Source organism: Heloderma suspectum, chromosome 4 (assembly GCF_057233095.1).
Source record: "Heloderma suspectum isolate Gila_16-S chromosome 4, 16-S_ref, whole genome shotgun sequence".
NCBI classification, from domain to species: Eukaryota; Metazoa; Chordata; class Lepidosauria; order Squamata; family Helodermatidae; genus Heloderma; species Heloderma suspectum.
The window spans coordinates 267,054,307-267,074,772 of NC_139461.1; the positions used below are offsets into that span (position 1 = coordinate 267,054,307).

The 20,466-nt window shown below is 42.8% G+C and overlaps 1 protein-coding gene across 1 annotated transcript in view; it reads left to right on the plus strand.

The window, feature by feature from the left end:
* The first annotated feature begins 251 nt into the window (after nt 1-251).
* LOC146348674 (rho GTPase-activating protein 39-like) overlaps nt 252-20,466 on the plus strand; it is a 110,940-nt gene continuing 90,725 nt past the window's right edge. Inside the window, exon 1 of the mRNA XM_084853747.1 lies at nt 252-428. Coding sequence (XP_084709873.1) covers nt 418-428 — 11 coding nt within the window. The 5' untranslated portion in view covers nt 252-417. The remainder of the gene's footprint in view (nt 429-20,466) is intronic.

Sequence of the window (20,466 nt, forward strand, 5' to 3'; positions counted from 1 at the left end):
TATTTATTTTGTTGCATGAGGTGGTTTTGAGTGTGCAGTTGTGAAAAAGGATCTTCTGCAGACAGGGAGTTGCGGAAAACAGTCTCTTCTCCTGTCCCATCTATGAGGCCTCACCAGCTCGGGAAGAAGCCAGCAAGCTGCTTTTATTGGACTAAACTGCGGCGAACGCCCGCTCACTTCTAATCCCCGGGCCCCTTTCATTCCGGATTTCACTCGCAGGCCGAAGCCGGCCTTCCCCACCAGAGGGGCTGGAGAGCGGGGTCCCGCCCGGTTTACTCCACGCGATGCCGGGAGGGGCAGCAGCGGCAGGCGGGATCGGGTTTCACATCCTTATCCTGCCTCGCTCGGGAGCAACAGCCTTCGCTCAGCCTGAGGGGCACAGGGAGGGAAGCCGGGCGGCGCGGCCCGAGCGCAGGCATGGCGGAAAGGTGAGCGCGGTCGTCGGACCCAGTCAGTAACTTTGGGGAATGCGGGGAGGGGGCCCTACCGTCCGCTTGCTTCCCTACCTGTGGAGCTGGGTGGGGCGCAGGGCTGGGCCCCGGACGCAGGGAAAGTAACGACACGCCTCAGCCGCCATTCCGCGCTCCTTTTCCTGGAGAGCGCGCCGCTGAGGGACGCAGAGGGGAGAAAAGAAACGTCTGGGGAAACTTTTGCGCGGTTCGTTTGGGGGTCTGAACGAGAAAAAGGCATATAGCTCAGGTTAGTCAGCCTTGGGCTCACTCGAGGCTGAAGAGGGAATATCCTACAATTGAGAGGGGGGAGGACAAAAGACAGGAGGCGGCGGAGGGAAAAGTAATGGTGTTGTGGTTACAGAATAGAGCTGTGCGACCCTGGTGGAGACGAAGTTTAATCCACTCCCAGCCCCTCCACAAATTGACTTTGGTGGTGATTTGGTGCTTGTAGATACCTTAATCTTTTGATCGACTCTCATGCGAATGCTTTTAGATAGTTCCTAACTACTATCCTATATTTGTGGTTACTTCAGTGGGGTGGATATAGTTTTGCAGGTGAAGAATATGCATAATGCTTCATCATGCTTGAGATTACACCCCTGCACACTGCAAGTAATGACTATCATCTCCCGGTGCCGTCCATACCTGCAGCTGCTAGCACAGATTAGAATTCCTGCGTCACCCAGAACCATGCACCAAAAGGTGGGACAACGTTCACCTCTGCATCAGCACTTGGTTGCGAGCATGACAAAGCTGCTAAAGGACACTGATTTGCCAATTGGGATCTTGAGTACACACTTTTAAAAAACCACTTACTTGCTAAACGTGTGTAGGGTGTTAATAGAGAGCCCAGTTATGCCATAGTTAACACATGTAGTGAGATGTCATGCTTCCACCAAAGCTCATACTCCTATTGGGACTTCATTTCACATTTGCATAATGGGAAAATCTTGTTTCTGGCTTGCCTAATATTGTGGATATTTTAGAATGTATGTACATCACAGTGGGGTTCCCAACTCCATTGGGAACATATTATGGATGTAATAAATGCAGATGTTTATGATCAGTAGTGTTGCTTCTATATAGACCAACTGTGCAATCAACCATGATGGATCCCATTAGGTTGTTTTGCCCTACAGGGGTCCATGAATAGATGCTGTACTTGGCTTATTATGCAAATCTAGCTGTTCCAGTTGGGAGGCTATTTCTTTAGCACATCAGCCGCAGACCTTCCATGCCTCCCTTCTGTGGTGTAGTCCGCTTTTGTCTGTTGGTGCCAGAGGATAAGTAGGTAACCAGATACTTATTAATGGAATGAACTATTTTTGTAAGTGTGTGTGTTTTTAAGTTGTACTTTTTAATGTACTGTAGAATATTTTTGTGACAGACTTGAATGCTTGCATACCATTATACTGACGGAAATGGTTGGACTAATAAAGATATCCTATTACCCATATCATTATTAAATTCTTGAAGGAACCTGAACTAAATTCTGTGGCTCAACTGATGATTTCGATTGACACAAAACAACTTTTTCCCTATAAGATGAAGTCATTCTACACCTTAATGGCTGGGATCTAAAGAGCTGCCCAAATCCAAGTGTATGGGCATGCTCAACAGGAGTTGACATTTTCTTTGAAGAGCAGATCCCTCCTACAGTATATTGCAAAAAAAACAGCTTGCATCTGAAAAGTGACTTGCAATGTGGCATGAAGGCTGCTGGTTAAGAAATTTAAACCAAAGCCCCTCTGAAACTAGTTGTGCAGTTCTCTGGAGTCTAGCCCAGTTGATAAACACTTTCCCATTAGTGTGGATGCTCAGCTTGTTTGTATGCATGTTTATTTTGAATACAGTAGGGCTTGCTTCCATGTGACTAGCTCCTTAGTAAGTGTGCAGCATAGGATTGCAGCCTGGATCTAAACATGTTTGTCCAGGCTGTTCATGTTAAAGAGTGTGCATTTGCAAAGGGCTGGATGTGCCTGACCTTGTTTGATCTCAGAAGCTAAGTAGGGTTAGCTCTGGTTAGTATCTTGGATGGGAGACCGCCTGGGAATCAGGCTTCCTGCATTGAGCAGGAAGATCATGTGTAGTTGAATAAGAACATTTGCTTAAAAATGTTGAAAACTGTCCTTGGAGACTTGTAAATTCTTCACAGGGATTCAGTAGCTTCATGTAACCACAGCTCTTAAATACAGAATGGACTGCTGTGATCTTCCAGAGCTTGAACTTGTGCATAAGCACAGAGGAAAATGAATTCTTGTACTTTTTTGTGTGTGTGCTATTACAAATCTTATTACTCTGAATTTTTCTTGCGGCTGTATGTCTAGATTGATTTAACCAAAACATTTTGGAGTATATGTCTCTCTTAAAATGATTGAGATGTCAGTTCCGGACTGATGGTTCCATTTCTTGGGACTTCCTTAATTTAAAAAAATGGCTTAGAGATGAAGCTTCTAGGAGGGATGTACTAAATATAGAAAAGCAAGAGACCCCACACCATTGTTGGGTGCACCTTCCGATAGGAACATAGGAAGGTGCCTTATCCTGAGTCAGACCTTTGGTCTATCTAGCCCAGTATTATTGACACTGGCTGGCAGCAGCTCTCCAGGGTTTCAGGCAGGAATTTTTCCAGCCCTACCTGAAGATGCCTGGGATCAAACCTGCGTCCTTCTGCATGCAAAGCATATGCTCTACCACTGAGCCTTGGCTCCTCTCCATGCATAAAAATGCATGTAGGCGAAGGCTATGGAATGCTTTGTATACGTGGTATCTGAAACTGCTTCCATGTTGAAATATGTTGTGACCTATCTGTATAAAAGTTATAAATAAGTTTTGGGTAGAATTCTCTCTGATTGCCATGGGATTCAGTTTCTTTGTATGAGGAAGAAAGCAGACAAGGACAATTCTGGATATAAGCAAGAGTTTACATTCATTGTTGTGTGATTGGAAGTCTGCTCACACAAGAGGACTTCCCCAACTGATCTTCCCACTGCAGCCCCCCAAATCAGGTCTGGAGGATCCCCCAATCCCATTGAGCAGATTTAGGGGGCACATAGGGGGCTGCAGGAGAGAGAGGAAATCCGTTCCACTAGCAGTTTCCTTTCCATTGTTGGAATGACGCCATTAGATCCAACCCATTGCCAAATTAAATATGAGAACTGCTTTTGAGGTGTTTTCATTATAGAATGTAAGGACCAAAAAAAGCAAAAATGGAGGATCTTCCATTTTTGAAAATACAAAATCTAGTGGTTATTCAGATTTTTAGTGAAATATAGATTATAACTTCTTTAGATTATAGTTCTTTAAAACATAATTAAAATTTAGTAGCTATCTGTTTCATCATCTTCTACCTTTTGGGGAACTCCATAGTTGTGGTTGTATTTTACAATCTGTTTTATGCCTTGAGAGGCTAATCTGACTATGATCTGGTTCACATGTAACACCAATTCATGGGTTGTTTAACCCTTAACTCATGAATTGGCGAGACTGTGCTGGATTGAGTGTGTGTGCTGCCTCCTGCACACTCTTCACTTCCGCTTTGCATCTGGTTTCATCAACAACCCAGCAATGCCCCATTTCTGGGTTGTTTGATGTGATGTACAAACCCAGAACTTTGGGTTGTTGAGGGATTAACAACCCAGAGTTTTAACCCATGATTTGTTGTTCGGTTGGATGGGGTGTTGCCAGGCTTGTTGATGAAAGCGGATGGAAAGTGGAAGTGGCAAGCGGGTGGGAGGCAGTGTGCTTGCTTGCTGTTGTGTAGCCCCAACTGTGGGTTGTTTAGTTAGCCATTATGTGCAAACTGGGCCTTTGTCTGCAAAACTCCTCCTGCATTCTAGCTCAGGGCTTTTATAAAGTGCAGACATGGAGAGCAACCACACCACTCCCAGCTTTTTCTCTCTCCTCCCATTTTGTTTAACATCCTGTGTGATGAAAGGTTCTGAACCCGAAAGCTGACTCACTATTTTGTGACATTTTAGTGCAAGGGTCCCCAGTGTGGTGTCCAAGGGCACCATGGTGCCCATGGACACCTCCAACAACACCCACAGAGGTCTCCACTCCCTGACCCCTTCAAAAATGTATTATTAAGAAAATATTTGAAAAACGTTAGGGCACAAGGTTCTTGTTCCTGAACCTGCCCCTGATTAGCTGTTCAGCAGGCAGGAAGAGAAGGAAAGTGTTGCCCAGTCTTCCATCCACACAGACGTTTCCCGTTTGCCCCCTCTGTCTCTCCAGTCCCAGACTCTAGCATTGCTATTTCCCTCCCTTATCCGTCCATAGCCTTCTTCTTTCTCTCCCTTCCTAGCCCCTAACCTTGTTCTTTCTCTCCCACTCACCTCTTTATCTTGCTGTTTCGTTCTACTCCTAGCCTCTAGTCTTGCCCTATCTCTCCCCCTACCCCTTTGCCTTGCTATTTCCCCCTCCCCCCCAGCCTCTAACCTCACTATTCCTCTCTCCCCTACCCCTTTTAACTAGCAGGGCCCCCACGACAGTCATTATATGACTAGCCACATCTTCCATGAGAGCCATTTTATGGTTGGTGCCCACAGCAGTTTCTCAAATTCCTAGATGTGCCCATGAGTCCAAAAAGGTTGGGGACCCCCTGTTGTAGCGGTTCCCAAATAAGGTATTGCCTTACTGTGGATTTTGATTTTTTTTAATGCAGCCTTCCCCAACTTGGAGGCCTCTAGATGCTTTGGCTTACAACTACCATCAGCCCCAGCCACCATGACCAAAGACTGGGGTGATGGGAGTTGTAGTTAGAAACATTTGGAGGACACCAGATTAGAGAAGGCTAGTCTGATGGGTCAATACACTGCTTATGTTCTTCATACTTGTTTATCTGCATGCATTTTAATAGACCACTGTGATTTTTACCAAGATGAACACAGACCACCCCGAGAACAAGATATCCTCAGGCTTCTCTTAGTGTTCACACAGGCATGATCTGTACTACTGTTTTGCCTGGCTTTCATATTTTTCCTCTTACTGGTCAAGTTTTAAAAGGTACTTCAAATTAGATGTAACAGTGGTTCTGTGGAGCTCATATCTTAGGAGAGCAACCTTTGGAGTCTACTGAAATCACTCTTCAAACATGAGACAGCTTTTCCTTTTTTCAGTGTGAAAGAAGTCATGTCTTGATTATTTTAAAAACGAGAAGTCTTGTTGCTGCTGCGTCATGGGAGTTTCTGGACTGAGACTAGCAGATTAAGCTCACTGGTTATTATAGTAGAACATTCTGAAGATAGATGCCAAAACATAGAAATCATCATAAAATATTAGGTATTAGGTAAAATATTACACCTCATGTTACCTTTTATCAGTTCTGTCAGTTTAGTCTACTCTTCCACACCCAAAATCATTCCAGTCTCAGTTCTCTCTAAAGCAGCAGTAGGTAGCCTGATGCTGAGCCAGCATGGCCAATGGTCAACAATTATGTGTAGTCCAACACATCTGGAGGGCACCAAGTTTTTTTGCTGTTGTTCAGTCGTTAAGTTGTGTCCGACTCTTCATGACCCCATGGACCATAGCACACCAGGCCTTCCGCTCTCTCCTGGAGTGTGGTTTTTTTTACCCCCGCTCTAAAGTTAAGGCCACTTCTGGACTGACTACAAAATCAGTCCCAAAGGTTTTTGGATGTCTTCCTGCACTATCCTAAGACTTCTTTCTTTTTACTGTTCACTGCTCAGGAATCTTGTCAGATATTCAGCAGTATATAAATCCTGTAAATAAACAAACAGACAGCACATGACTTTCTCTTCTCCTTTCCCCCACCAGCTGTTCCAGTGAATTGTCACTTACAGTTGTTAACTGTTGTAATCTAAATTGTTTACTGAACAATTTGGGGGATTTTTACTTGGAAATGGATTTCTGTTTTTTGGATCCAGGTAGTCTGAAAATGATAATGTGAGCTGGCACTGGATTATTGGAATGTGGAGATTTGAGCCATGCTTTTTATTTGACTAGTTTATATGGATTCTGGATTCAGAATGGGTTTGCCCAACTGAAACACATATTGGACATACCTGTAAGTATATAAACTAAAGAAAAATATCTAAGTACATATGAGCTGATGATTTTATTATCCATAGTTTTATGATAATTTCTGCTATTTAAAAAACCAGCTTTAACCAATAGATAGTTGAAACCAGAATTCTTTGTAGATACTGTGTGCCAGAAAGCAACATGCAGAGCCATGCACACATGAGACATTCCAACCCTTTAGGATTGAGATCAAGGTCCTGCCTGCTTTAGACTAAAACATCAGATATGTTTTCAAAATTGATAAAAAGACTGAGCAGTTTCTGCTGATCCTGTTCTGGAGTAATAAATAGCTAAGCAAATAAGACAGCTGTATGCATCTCAGAATTATTGCACGAGTCTGCAGCAGTGCATGCTGTTTTCCTAAATCCTAATCTCTTTGTTGTTAGTAGTTCTTACACGATGTTATAAACATTGCTTGTTCTTTAATCTGGTCTCTATATATCCATGTGAAGTCTACAGCCTGCCCGCCTATGCAGAGCAGCAAATTGGAGGATTAGAGCCTCTTGTCCAACCAAAGGAACAAATGGACTGTGCAGTAAATATTTCTGAACAACTTGAATGCAAAATCAGTACTGCAGGCTGAAAACTTGAGAAGAACAATTCACTAGGCAGCACAATCCCATGCATGTCTACTCGGAGGTAAGCCCCACTGAATTCAGTAGGTGTGTATAGGATTGTAACCGAAGTGTTTGAAGAGTTCTAACTGGCTTTCATATCCATAAAATGAATTTAGTATTGTATATTTTAAAGGTGCCTCTTCAGAATCAGCAGAAGTAGAGAAAATAATGTCATAAAAATTCCCACATACCAGTGTAATTTAAATATCTAAAAATGGTTGGATGGATTGTGTGGAACTGCCTTGGCTGTCATTCTTTCAGAGACTGAAAGAAAGCCCCATAAAAGCCAACTGAACATAAACATGAGTAGACATACGTAGAATAAGGCTGTAACTCCCTTTTTTTTTTTTTAATAGTGTTGTGTGTGTGTGTGTGTTTTAATAAACTCAGATATCAGCTAGGAAGATGATGTCCATCTGGACCCCAGTAAAATTCTGTGTATGAGGCAGGATGATTTTTCAATAAAAGTCTCATCTGGAAGCACGCTATCTGGAGCCTGCATATCATTAGTTTATACTCAATAGTCCTATTAAATAAGTTAGCTAAGAAGGCTCCCCCCCATCATACCAGCAAGAGAGACTTGGCTAGAAAATCTTTTTAACTTAACATCTATGTCAGGTTTCAGGCGGTTGAGTGGTCAGAATGCCTCCTGATGACTTTGCAGTCTGGGTTTTAGCCCTGCAGTATTTCAAGCCCTATTAGCTAGGTCATAGTACGGGTGATAGGCAGTAGTGAGTGCTGAGTGTCACTTGCTGGTATGATGTGGACAGGGGCCTGCCTTCTTAACTAAATTATTTAACAGGAGCATTGAGTTTAAACTGCTGAAGCACATAGAGCATCTGACACTGGCATCATTTATTATTTTTTTAATCTAGGGTTTCTTTAATCACTTTAAGTTGTTTGCAACTTTAAAAACAAAACAAAAAACATGACAGTAGATTTCAGCTTGGAGGTAAGTTAATCCTCCACATTACCCATTATTATGTGCTGATTATTCTGCTTTTGGTTGTGAAATACCAAAAGTGCTGTGTGTCTGAATACATTTGAGGCCTTATTTACACAGTGACCCGGTTCACATGATGGCAGCTGAGGAAATAAGCCACAGTGATTTATTTTCCCCTGCCATATGTGTCAGTCACTTGCTAGGGGAATTAGCATAATTACCCTTTGCAGTGCTGCTTGTCATGTCATGCAAACCTGGACAGGGTAGCGTGTTGCAGCCATCCTGGCCGGGTTTGCACAACACAACAAGCCACATTGCCTAGGGTAATTATGCAAATCCCCCTGGCATGTGACCAGCACACACAGTGTAGTTAACAAGCCACAGTGGCTAGTTAACTGCCTGTCGATCATGCAAATTGGGCCCCTGTCTCAGACCTTTAGTCTGTTTATCTAGCCCAGTATTGTTTGCTCTGACTGGTATTAGATCTCCAGGGTCTTAGGCAGACCTGTCTTTTCGCTGCTCTGCTACCTGAGGTTTTTTAACTGGAGATGCTGAGGGATCAATCTGAGGTATTCTGAATGCAAAGCATATGCTTTACCACTAAGCTGCAGCCCCTTCCCACTGCATTGACTCTTATTTCAACTCTTCCCTACATAAAGTTGTCAGTTTAATAGCAGAAATTATGGATGCTTACTTTGATTACGTTTGTGTTGAATTTTCTACAGAAAAGTATTTTTAATGATAAAATTTTATGTTTTAAAAGAAGATCAGATTATATGGATGTAGGTCTTTCGGATCAAGCAACTCCACAGCAAAAGAGGGCAAACACTGATAATATGGCATGCAGCTATTAAGGCCAAATTAAACTTACAGCCTGATTATATTTACATGGAAATAAGATTCAGTGGAACTTATTTCCAAGTATGTCTCTTTAGGCTTGCTTACTTGGGAGTATCCTATTGAAATCCATCTGTTTCTTCAATTACAAGATGCTTCTAAATCCAGAGTCAGCTGCTGGTATAAACACTTTCATACAGCTGAAGTATTTCTTATTATATAGTAGCTAAGGGCCTGTTAGTGTGATGGACTATGAGTATCATTACCTTCCTGATAACCTTTCATTCCCCTCATGCTTGATTTGAATTAATCTGTGCCCCAATCCTAACCATAATTATTAAGACATAATGCAATCGTTCACATAATTTATTCTAAGCATCAGATATCTTTACCTGTTTTGCCTCTCTTGATGCCATTGCTGACCTCCTCTGATATTATTATGGCTGTCTTGCAAGTGAGTCAGTTGCCTGGCCCTGGATCACCCTTCTGGCCTACATCGGTGCAGCAGCTGTTGCTTGAGTAACTGGAGGAATTGGGAAAACACAGAATTTGAATTTCAAGGTCTGTGACAATTCTATAAGAAATTCAGATTCAACCCCTTCATTTATGGGATTATATCAAAGATGAAGAGCCTCAGGCCCATGAGCCAAATCTGGCCCTACCCAGAAGGTCATGTCCTCTTCCCCTGGCCCCATCCCCTTTCCCCCAACAGCTGATCATTTTGTGGTTTCCTGGCTTTTGTGCAGGTTTCTCCCTTTTCTAAAAGGTTTAAATGCCTCTCCTAAGGCTTAGTTACTGTCAGTAAGAGCTGTAAACTAAAATATGCTGGTATTTGTTTTGTTTTTTGACCCTGCTCCTTTTGCGTTTCACTCTGTTCATCACTGGAATGTAGCCCCTGAGAGCTTATCTGAAATAGAATTTGGCCCTTAGACTGAAAGAGGTTCTGAGCCCCTGCATTATATTATCGTTCTCAAATGACACGTTGTGGGTGGCATTATATGGCAGTTTTCCAGTGACACCTTGTGGGTGCAGTCTCAAAACCTTTTTCTGAAAAGAACAGAAAATTCTAACTACTTAAAAAGAACAATGGAGATGGGTAATATTTTTGTATCTCAAATACAGCCATTCTTCTAGCCTTTTGACTTTGAAAGAACCTTCGTTAATGGAGCTTAACTGTCCTATAGATAAAAAGAATGAGAAGAACTGGATTTTGATTCACCATTAGTGTAGTATCTATGGCTATACCACATCGACTCCTGAAATTAAAATAAAAGAGCAATTCTGTGGTCCCTGGAGAACACCCTAGGGACCATAGGATTCTTCTGTGTCCCCCCTCCAAGGCTGTAGACACTACTACGACCTCTGAAGGGGGACTCCAGAATCTGATACAATACCCCTGATAAATGTTGAATCTGGAAGCTCAGCTCACCATAGAACAGGCCCTTGGTTAAACACATCTGAAGTTAACTATTCTTTAGATAGTCAGGCACTGAATATTTGGAATACCTTCACCATCAACACAACACTCATAATCTGAGTTGATAGACAGTCAAGTTGAGGGTCTTGTTTTTTACTGAAGTGTAATTGAAGACTTGAAAAATTAATGAACAATGTTATTTTAATATGTCTTCCTCTGCCACCTGATTCTCTTTCATGTGTCCCTTAGTGGTACCCCTACGACTTTTTCGTGGCTCACTAATTAACTATCATTAGAATACATACGTTTTCCTAATGCTTTATTTAGTCTTAAGTCTTTGTTGCCTTGCTGGAACACTTCTTGTTCTAACATGCACTCCACATACAAATCCCTTTAGGTAACCTGAAAAGGCAGTAATGCCACCTTTTATAATATAAATTAAAACTAGGGTAAACATGAGGATCTGATTTAATCTGCATTTATGAAAGATTTCTGTTGGCAGTTTATTAGGATTGTCTACCTGGAGGTTGTTAATGATTGTAACCATAATTAAGCCCTCTTGTGGAAACTCTCCTTGTGTGTTGAGATTGGCTTTTTCTTCAGGAATTTAAAGTTAACTTTGAAAAGTTGAATTTAATCCAAAAAGAGGAGCCTACGTACCATGTATTTTTAAGAGTCAACTAATGCTATTAGGGAGCACTCTTATGGCCCCTAGACATTGTCTGAGAGACAATAGGATACTGGAGATTCCCCCCTCTGAGGTTGGAGATAGCGCTCTGACCTTGGAAGGGGGATTGAGAGATCCACCCCTGGTCCCCTCACAGCCAGAATGGAAAGAACCGTGCTGGTTGCCCTCCAAGATCAGAAAAGGCGGCATTAAGGTGGGTGGGGAGGAGAGGAGACCAGAGAGGCCAGGATATGAGCTATCCTGAAGCCAGCCTCCTTCCCTCTCCCTTTGAAGTGTTGTCGCTAGATGTGCAAAAAAACCTGTCTAGTGGAAAATGCAGGGCAGGATACTGCTCCTCCTGCCCTGCATTGGACTATCAGAAGCCTTCAAGTTTGGGGGCTTCTGATCATCAAGGGTACAGTCGATGAGATTGCACCTTTAGGTGCAATGCTAAGCATGTTTTCCTGAGAGTAAGCTTCATTGAACACAGTGGGGTTCACTTTTGAGTACGCATGAATGGATTTGCACTCTAAAACACACACAAAAGAAACGACTGCACAAGCCTTCCTAACAGCATTTCACTAGGCATAATTACTCATTTATTAGGTATGGAACAAAATCTTTTGGAGGGGGAATGCCTGTTTCCTCTTACTGTAGAGCAGCCTCCCCCAACTTGGCACTCTCCAGAAGTGTTGGACTACAACTTCCACCATTCTCAGCCAGCATGGCCAATGGCCATAACTAGTAATAGGGGAAATAACTAATAATCATGAAAAATGGAAAACAGCTTCCATGCTCCTGCTTAACACTGCTTGTTTTCTGAAGTAGAAGGGGTGAAATGGTATATCTGAATAAGAGACAAGTTGTTTGAAAGCATTGCAAGCTTTTGAGCCCATTGTAAGCTCTTGAGCTGATGCTTTGGGCATGGATGATCAGAGCAAGAATAAAAGAAGACTTATGTTCAGAAAGCAACTTCTTACTTACCCTTGGTGTGTTAAACTGGAAGTGTGGGGTAACTATAGAAGAGGAACCAACTAGGGCAGATGTTTTGTAGCACAGTAAGTCTTTTGGACTGCGCCACCTACACTGATCTTGTGTTTAGGCTTAGCAGTTATGAGCATGGGGATTGGCACAGTCTGCATGTGGCTTGCAGCATCTGTAGACATGACACTTGAAAAATGCTTCCTTTGGAGTCATTTGAAGAAATTTAGAAGCACTGCATCTAGGTAGCCCAGTGAAAGATATAACTTATTCTCTGACTCCTTCTGTGTGGTCAAAGCAGCTACAAACCAACATTCTGCATTTTGGCAGATGTTTCGCACAATCTGATATGTCATTAGTACAGTGCATAAGATACAAATGTACACTGTGAGCACACAAACAGCTAATAGAAATCAATCAGAGTGAGGGATACAGGTAAGAAAACTAATTACATCAACTGGTTTCAGACAACATGATAACTCACATTCAGGGGTTGAGTGTGGGTTGTTGAACCATGGGTTGTTGTTGAAACATGGGTTATCATGTTGTCTGAACCCAGCCATGCTAGCAAACCATGGTTTGTTAACCATGAACAACCCCTGAAGAGAACCAGTGGTTTGTTGATGGGCTGTGAACTATGAGTTCATGGTTAACAAACCATGATTTGTTATCGCAGCTGGGTTCAGACAATACAACAACCCACGGTTTAACAACAACCCATACTTAACCCTTGAGTGTGGGTTATTGTGTTGTCTGAACTCAGGTATGGGGCTCCAAATATACATGATAGTGGCTGAGCCGTGTCTCTAAATGTGGTCTATACTAATCACATATTAAGGAGTGGGTTATTTAAGGAGGAAAATGTATGAGGAATTTAAAGTTAACTTTGAATTCTACATCTATCTGCTGTTTCTCTACCCACAGCCCCTCCACCCACCCACTTTTCACACAGCCAGGTTTGTTTCTAATATCACACCCTGACTTCAGTAAAGCACCTGAAGGGATGAACTATGGCACAAAAGTGGGGAAGTGTTCAGCATCCTCTGCCATACACCCTTTTGCTCTTTAGCAAAAAGGAATCTACCCCTGTTGTATATGTGATCGGGGCAGACCTGCATTTAAAGGCAGAGGCCTGTTGGTATCAGCTTTAGTTTGGGCCTCATTTTCTTGGCATAGTTGTTAGAGCTTTTTCAACATTTTAAAAGGTTTCAGATAGTTCGTTTAGAAACTTTCCAGTAAGATTCTATCTCTTTCAGACTTACTACAACTTGGATTCATAGTCTGGAAAGTAGTGCCACTTGGGATTTCACACTGCAACAGAGAGAAATTCCTCAAAGAGCTAATTCAGAGTGGCTTATTTTCTTAAAAAGCAGTTGGCTGGAATATGGTTTTTGAAAGAAGCTGGATTTCTTTCTTTTGGGCTCTGTTTCCCATCATAGCTTTTATCATAAAAACAGAGTGTGAAGTCAGAGTTTCTATTTTCAAAACAACAACAAAAAATCATGTTGCTCAAAGCCTTTAGTAACAAAATCCACCATATCCTTCAGTCGCAGAACCCAAATTCTGAAACTGGAACAAGTTGAACAAATATATATTGTTATATATATTTTTCATATATCATATACTTGTGTGGGTACATTATCGTTTTATTTTTCTAGAATGCAAACATCTATAAAATGTGAGTTTTGAGATGAGAGAAACAAGGAAATAACAATAGCCTGGGCATAGGAGAATATAATATGTGGCAGCACACTCATGAAGTTTCCCCTCTGGGCCTTGTTTATCTTCTGTGGCACAACCCAGAGCACAGTTAAGTGTGTTTAAGTGACGTTAACTCCAAGGTGATGTAAGCACATTATACACTGGATTACACCCTATTTTTAGCTATGCATTTTTAGCTAGGCTGCAAACTTTAATCAGTAAATAATCAATGAACAGTGCAACCCTATACATGTCTACTCAGAAGTAAGTTCCATTGAGCTCAGTGGGACTTACTTTCAGGTAGGTGTGCATAGGTTTGCAGCCTAAAACTTTAATTGATTAATTGGTGATGGCAAATTTTACTCAGTGGTTCTTTGAGTTAAGAGCATACTGATTAATTTTTTTTTAGGCTGTGTAGGGCTGGGAGTGAAAGATGTGCTAAGCCAGGGATGGGGAATCTGTACCTCTTCATCTGTTGCTGGACTGCAGCTCCCATCACCACTGTCCTCTTTTGGTTCCATTCCAATGGAATTTCCTTCCAAGAGAGGCCTGCTAGGCCAGTTTTGTAGGAGCTCCTAGCATGTTTGTAAAATCTTGTTTCACCAGTACTGTGGGGGCTAAAGTGGGGGTTTGTTTTGGATTCCTGCTGTTGACTATTCATATTCCTGACTATTTTACTGTTAGGGTTTATGGTTGTTTACATGTACACTATCATTTTAATAGTATTGTATTTATGGTTATATGTTGTGAGTAGCTTTGAGAGTTTTGTTTGGTTGGAAGGGTGACTAATGAATATTGTTATAACCATTGGGGTTATAACAAGGGTGAGTTATAAATATAAATTCAGCACAGTTCAAAATTTCTGGATTTTTATTAATAAAACCAAATCTTTAAGGAACGTTGGAGGCTCTTTATTATCTCCAGCCATTCGCTATTTCTCGCACCCAACATAGCAAAGAGAGCAATCCTACGGTCCAGGGAAAACTTCCCAGGGACCATAAGAGTCCCCCCTCTGAGGCTGTACATGCTGCTCCGGAATCCAATCCCTCCTCCCGCCCCTCCCCCACCCACTCACAGCCACTGCAGAAAGAACCTCATCAGCTGCTTCCCAAGGTCCCAAATGCGCCTCGGAGGGAGGAAAAACAGGGTGTTCCAGTGGGAGGGAGAGGAGAGGCCAGGATATGAGAAATCCTATGGCTGCTCCAGCTCTGGCCCATCCCCTGCCAGCATGCCTCATCTAAATGGGCTCAAACGCCTGTCTAGAGGGAAAAATGTATAAAGGAGAGTGGAGAGGCAAATTCACCTCTGTCCTCCCGCCCTGCTGGCAATGGCCTGGTAGGGCATTGGATACTTGGAAGCCTCTCAAGTGCAAAGGCTTCCATCTACCGAGGGTGCATCCTATAGGATTGCGGCCCCAAATATGCAAACAGATACTGCAGCCAAAAGACTCCTATGGGAATCTTGTGCAAAGCCACCTTCCTAGAGCAGCCCGCACAAACTTCAGTATGTATTCCTGACTGTCAGACTCAAAGAATTCAGGCTTTATTAAAGGCATGTTGCCATTATGCTTGAAATGAAAGTGCTTTTCACTATGATGATGACTTTGCCAGAGTAATCTGGCTAATGTGTTACTCCGAGATGGTAGTATCCCTAAGATGTTTGTCCAGTGTCCATCTGTAAAACCAAAGGAGAGGATTGGAAAAAAATTGTTTGCATGGGAACTCCAAAAGAAAGGGATACTAAGGCTATTAGTTTGTCAAGGTTAGATGGTGATGTAATGAGGAGTAGTGGTCTGTGCTAAGGGACATAATCTTGTTAAACTAAGGACAAACCTGCCAGCAAAGGCCTATTTAGTCATGCCCTCAGACTCCAGTAAAACTTAGCAACTGCAATTAATCTTTGTGCAGAGAAGATAAACCTGTAACGGGGAATATGTCTGCTAGAAAACTGCTGTGGGTAAAGTGTTGTATGTGGTGCTCCACCCAACAACAATAGAACAATAACAGTGGATGTTTGTTTAGTGAAATGGTGGTCTGATCATGTATCAAGATACCTGAAACACATGGCACTTGGCACCAGCACTTGAGTCCAGAGGAGAATTGTTTTTACAACTTGCCAGAGATTTCACAATGGTAGCTAAAGCCTACGTTTTGCTAAAGTGTGTGTGTGCGCCACCCTAAACAGTACAAGAGAGAGAGAGAGACAGAGAGAGACAGAGAGAGAGAGCGCACACACACACACACACACACACACACAACCCATGGAGACAACTCAAATTCACTGTTTTACATAAATCACAAAGAATGTATTTAAGTTGTTATGGCTGTGAGGTAATGCTTTGTTAATACAAGATATTATCTACTCTTTAAAAAAATCACGCTTTCTATATCATAGTAGAGCATCACATTTATCTGAATGTAAGACATAAGAGGCAAATTTAGCTTAACTACTGAGCACATAGCATTGACCTATAGATCTATTTCAGTGATGGGCAATCTTTTTAACAAGTGTGCCACAAGTGAATAAAGTATGAGAGTAGCAGTTTGGTACATAATATAGTACAGGGGAGGGCAACCTCTGGACTGTGTAGGTGCCCAATCTGGCCTGTTGGGTTGGGTGCTGTCCCTTAGCCCCTCCCCTCCCTAAGCCCCACCCCCTTGCCTGGCAAGAGGCATCTCCATGTTATTTCAAATTGGAGATAACAAAGGGATTCCCCTGCTTACCATTCGTCCTCCCAGTGGATTGGAGATACCAATGGAATGCCCCCACACTTGGCTGGGATGTGCAGGAACTGTTTCTGCAAGCCCCATTGAGATCCATCCTGCATGTATCATGCTCCAGTTGGGTTGCGAACGGCGTGGGAAGGGAGCACCTGACCTGGTCCTGCAAGTCCCAGACAAATCACTATCTCCATCCAAAGAGAGAGAAAGTGAGCAGGGGCGGTACCTAATGTCATCACAGGAGGGGCTCTGGGGTGAGGGCTACCGCTTGACGTCATCCAGTGTGCAGAGCTTGATCCAGGGGGTAATCTGGCTCCTCGATCAAAAGAGGTTGCCCGCTCTTGGTATAGTATGGAGTGCTCTGTGCACATGAGGCAGCTCCATAGTTTTGAATGGAGCAGCAAGATACACAATAATCCCTCTGTTTCTGTGATTGCTTGCCAGAAGAGATGGGACAAAAAGAGCTTTTGTGCATGTGCAGAGTACAGAGGAAAATTTCTGGAAATTTTTAGCGCTTTTTCCAGATCTAAAGTCACTTTGTTGCTTTAAGACAGCCTTCCCCAACCTGGTACCCTCCAGATATTTTGGACTTCAGCTCCCATCAGCCTCAGACAGCATGGCGAATGGTCAGGAATGCTGGGCACTATAGTCTAAAATATCTGGAGGGCACCAGAGTGGGGAGGGCTGCTTTAGGAACATAAAGCAGCTTTTCCTTTCCTAAAATTATTTAGGAATTAGTTTGTTCATAAAATTATCATTATATTTTAAAACTTTTAAAAGTAAACTCTGTAAATTTGTAATGATAGTCTGAATAGATTAGAACTGCATTAAATGACTGCTACAGCTTCAGAAACACAGGACTCTATGGAACAAAACCCAAACTGACAAGAAGAATGCAAAATGGTGACTCTACTCACATGTTGGGAAACTGAGCATAAATGTCTATCAGTAAGATATACTGTAGATCACTAATTTTAATAAGGAATGAAAGAGCTAACTATGCTGGGAATCTTACAGAGAGGATTTTCCCCATGGCTTTATTGTTTCCAGACATTTTACATCTCTGGTCTTTCTATAAAAGTGTTCTTATTACATAGTTTTTAGAAATAATTTTGGGGGGAGTAAACGCTGGGTAACGATATATAAATACTTTGTTTTAAATTCTAATAGAAAATATTTCATAATCCAAAGCTGTTCAATTTCTCAAATTTTTTGGAAAACAACAAGAACAGCCCTAAAAAAACCCCTTTTTTCGATTTCCCCCATTTTTCCCCAGGCTTTCACATCTCTAGTGCAAAGCTGACCAGTTTTTCTGTGTGCAGAATTTTAAAAAATGGGGATGGGTATTTAATAGATTTGAAGTGAATTCAGGGTTGGTTTTAATTGTTGTTGTTCAGTCGTTCAGTCGTGTCCGACTCTTCGTGACCCCATGGACCGTAGCACGCCAGGCCTTTCTGTCCTGCGCTCTCTCCCGGAGTGTGCTCAAGTCCATATTAATTGTATCAGTGATGCTATCTAGCCATCTCATCCTCTGCCGTCCCCTTCTCCTTTTGCCTTCAATCTTTCCCAGCATCAGGGTCTTTTCCAGGGAGTTTTCTCTTCGCATTAGGTGGCCAAAATATTTGAGCTTCAGCTTCAGTATCTGTCCTTCCAATGAGCAGTCAGGGTTGATTTCCTCTAGGATTGACTGATTTGACCTCCTTGCAGTCCAGGGGACTCGAAAGAGTCTTCTCCAGCACCACAGTTCGAAAGCATCAATTCTTCGGTGCTCAGCCTTCCGTATAGTCCAGCTCTCACAGCCATACATTACTACTGGGAAAACCATAGCTTTGATTAGACGGATGTTTGTCAGCAAGGTGATGTCTCTGCTTCTTACTATGTTGTCTAGGTTTGCCGTAGCTTTCCTCCCAAGGAGCAAGCGTCTTTTAATTTCATGGCTACAGTCACTGTCTGCGGTGATCTTGGAGCCCAAGAAAGTAAAATCTGTCACTGCTTCCATTTCTTCCCCTTCTATATGCCAGGAAGTAATAGGTCCATGATTTTAGTTTCCTTAATGTTGAGTTTCAAACCAGCTTTTGCACTCTCCACTTTCACCCTCGACAAGAGGCTGTTTAGATACTCTTCGCTTTCTGCCATTAGGGTGGTATTGTCTGCATATCTGAGGTTGTTGATAATTCTCCCAGCAATCTTAATTCCGACCTGTGATTCATCCAACCCGGCGTTTCTCATGACGTACTCTGCATATAAATTAAATAAGCAGGGCGACAATATACAGCCTTGTCGTACTCTTTTCCCAATTTTGAACCAATCGGTTGTTCCATGTCCGGCTCTTAACTGGCAGAAGAACTCTCAGAACCGCTGTCTATTCTCTTTGAGAAATCATGGAGGACCGGGGAAGTGCCAGATGACTGGAGGAGGGCTAACGTTGTCCCTATCTTCAAAAAGGGTAAAAAGGAGGAACCTGGGAACTACAGACCAGTCAGTCTGACATCAATCCCTGGGAAAATTCTGGAGCAGATCATAAAGCAATCCATCTGGAAGCACCTTGACATCAATGCCGTGATTACTCGAAGCCAACATGGATTTGTCAAAAACAAGTCCTGCCAGACAAATCTGATCTCATTTTTTGATCAAGTCACCTCCCTTGTAGACCGTGGGAATGCTGTAGACATCATATACCTCGACTTCAGCAAAGCTTTCGACAAAGTGCCCCATGATATCCTGATGAGCAAACTTGCTCGAAGTGGGCTAGATGAAACAACGATCAGGTGGATCCACAGTTGGCTACAGAATCGGACTCAAAGAGTGCTTATCAATGGGACCTTCTCAAGCTGGGGAGAGGTAACGAGTGGGGTACCGCAGGGCTCAGTCCTGGGCCCAGTGCTCTTCAACATTTTTATTAATGACTTGGAGGAGGAGGTGCAGGGAATGCTGATCAAATTTGCAGATGACACAAAATTGGGAGGGATAGCTAATACTTTGGAAGACAGAAACAAAATTCAAAGTGATCTGGATAGACTGGAGTGCTGGGCAGAAAACAACAGAATGGCATTTAATAGGGACAAATGCCAAGTTCTGCACCTAGGAAAAAGAAACCAAATGCACAGTTACAAGATGGGGGATACGTGGCTCAACCACACTACGAGCGAGAAGGATCTTGGAATTGTCGTCGATCACAAGCTGAATATGAGCCAACAATGTGATGTGGCTGCAAAAAAGGCAAATGCTATTTTGGGCTGCATTAATAGAAGCATCGCTTCCAAATCCCGGGAAGTACTAGTTCCCCTCTACTCAGCACTGGTTAGGCCTCATCTGGAGTACTGTGTCCAGTTCTGGGCACCACACTTTAAGAAGGATGCAGACAAGCTGGAGAGGGTTCAAAGGAGGGCAACAAAGATGATCAGGGGACTGGAAACAAAGCCCTATGAAGAGAGACTGAAAGAACTGGGCATGTTTAGCCTTGAGAAGAGAAGACTGAGGGGAGATATGATAGAACTCTTCAAGTACTTGAAAGGTTGTCACAGAGAAGAAGGCCAGGATCTCTTCTTGATCATCCCAGAGTGCAGGACACGGAATAATGGGCTCAAGTTACAGGAAGCCAGATTCCGGCTGAACATCAGGAAAAACTTCCTGAGTGTCAGAGCAATACGGCAATGGAACCAATTACCTGGGGAGGTGGTGGGCTCTCCCACACTGGAGGCCTTTAAGATGAGGCTGGACAGCCATTTGTCAGGGATGCTCTGACTTGGATTCCTGCATTGAGCAGGGGGTTGGACTCGATGGCCTTGTAGGCCCCTTCCAACCCTACTATTCTATGATTCTATGATTCTTACTGTTGCTTCTTGACCCTCGTACAGTTTTCTCAGGAGACAGGTAAGATGGTCTGGTACTCCGATCACTTTAAGAATTTGCCAGAGTTTGTTGTGATCCACACAATCAAAGGCTTTAGCGTAGACAATGAAGCAGAAATAGATGTTTTTCTGGAATTCTCTTGCTTTCTCCATGATCCAGCGAATGTTGGCGATTTGATCTCTAGTTGCTGTGCCTCTTCGGAACCCAGCTTGTACTTCTGGTAGTTCTCGGTTC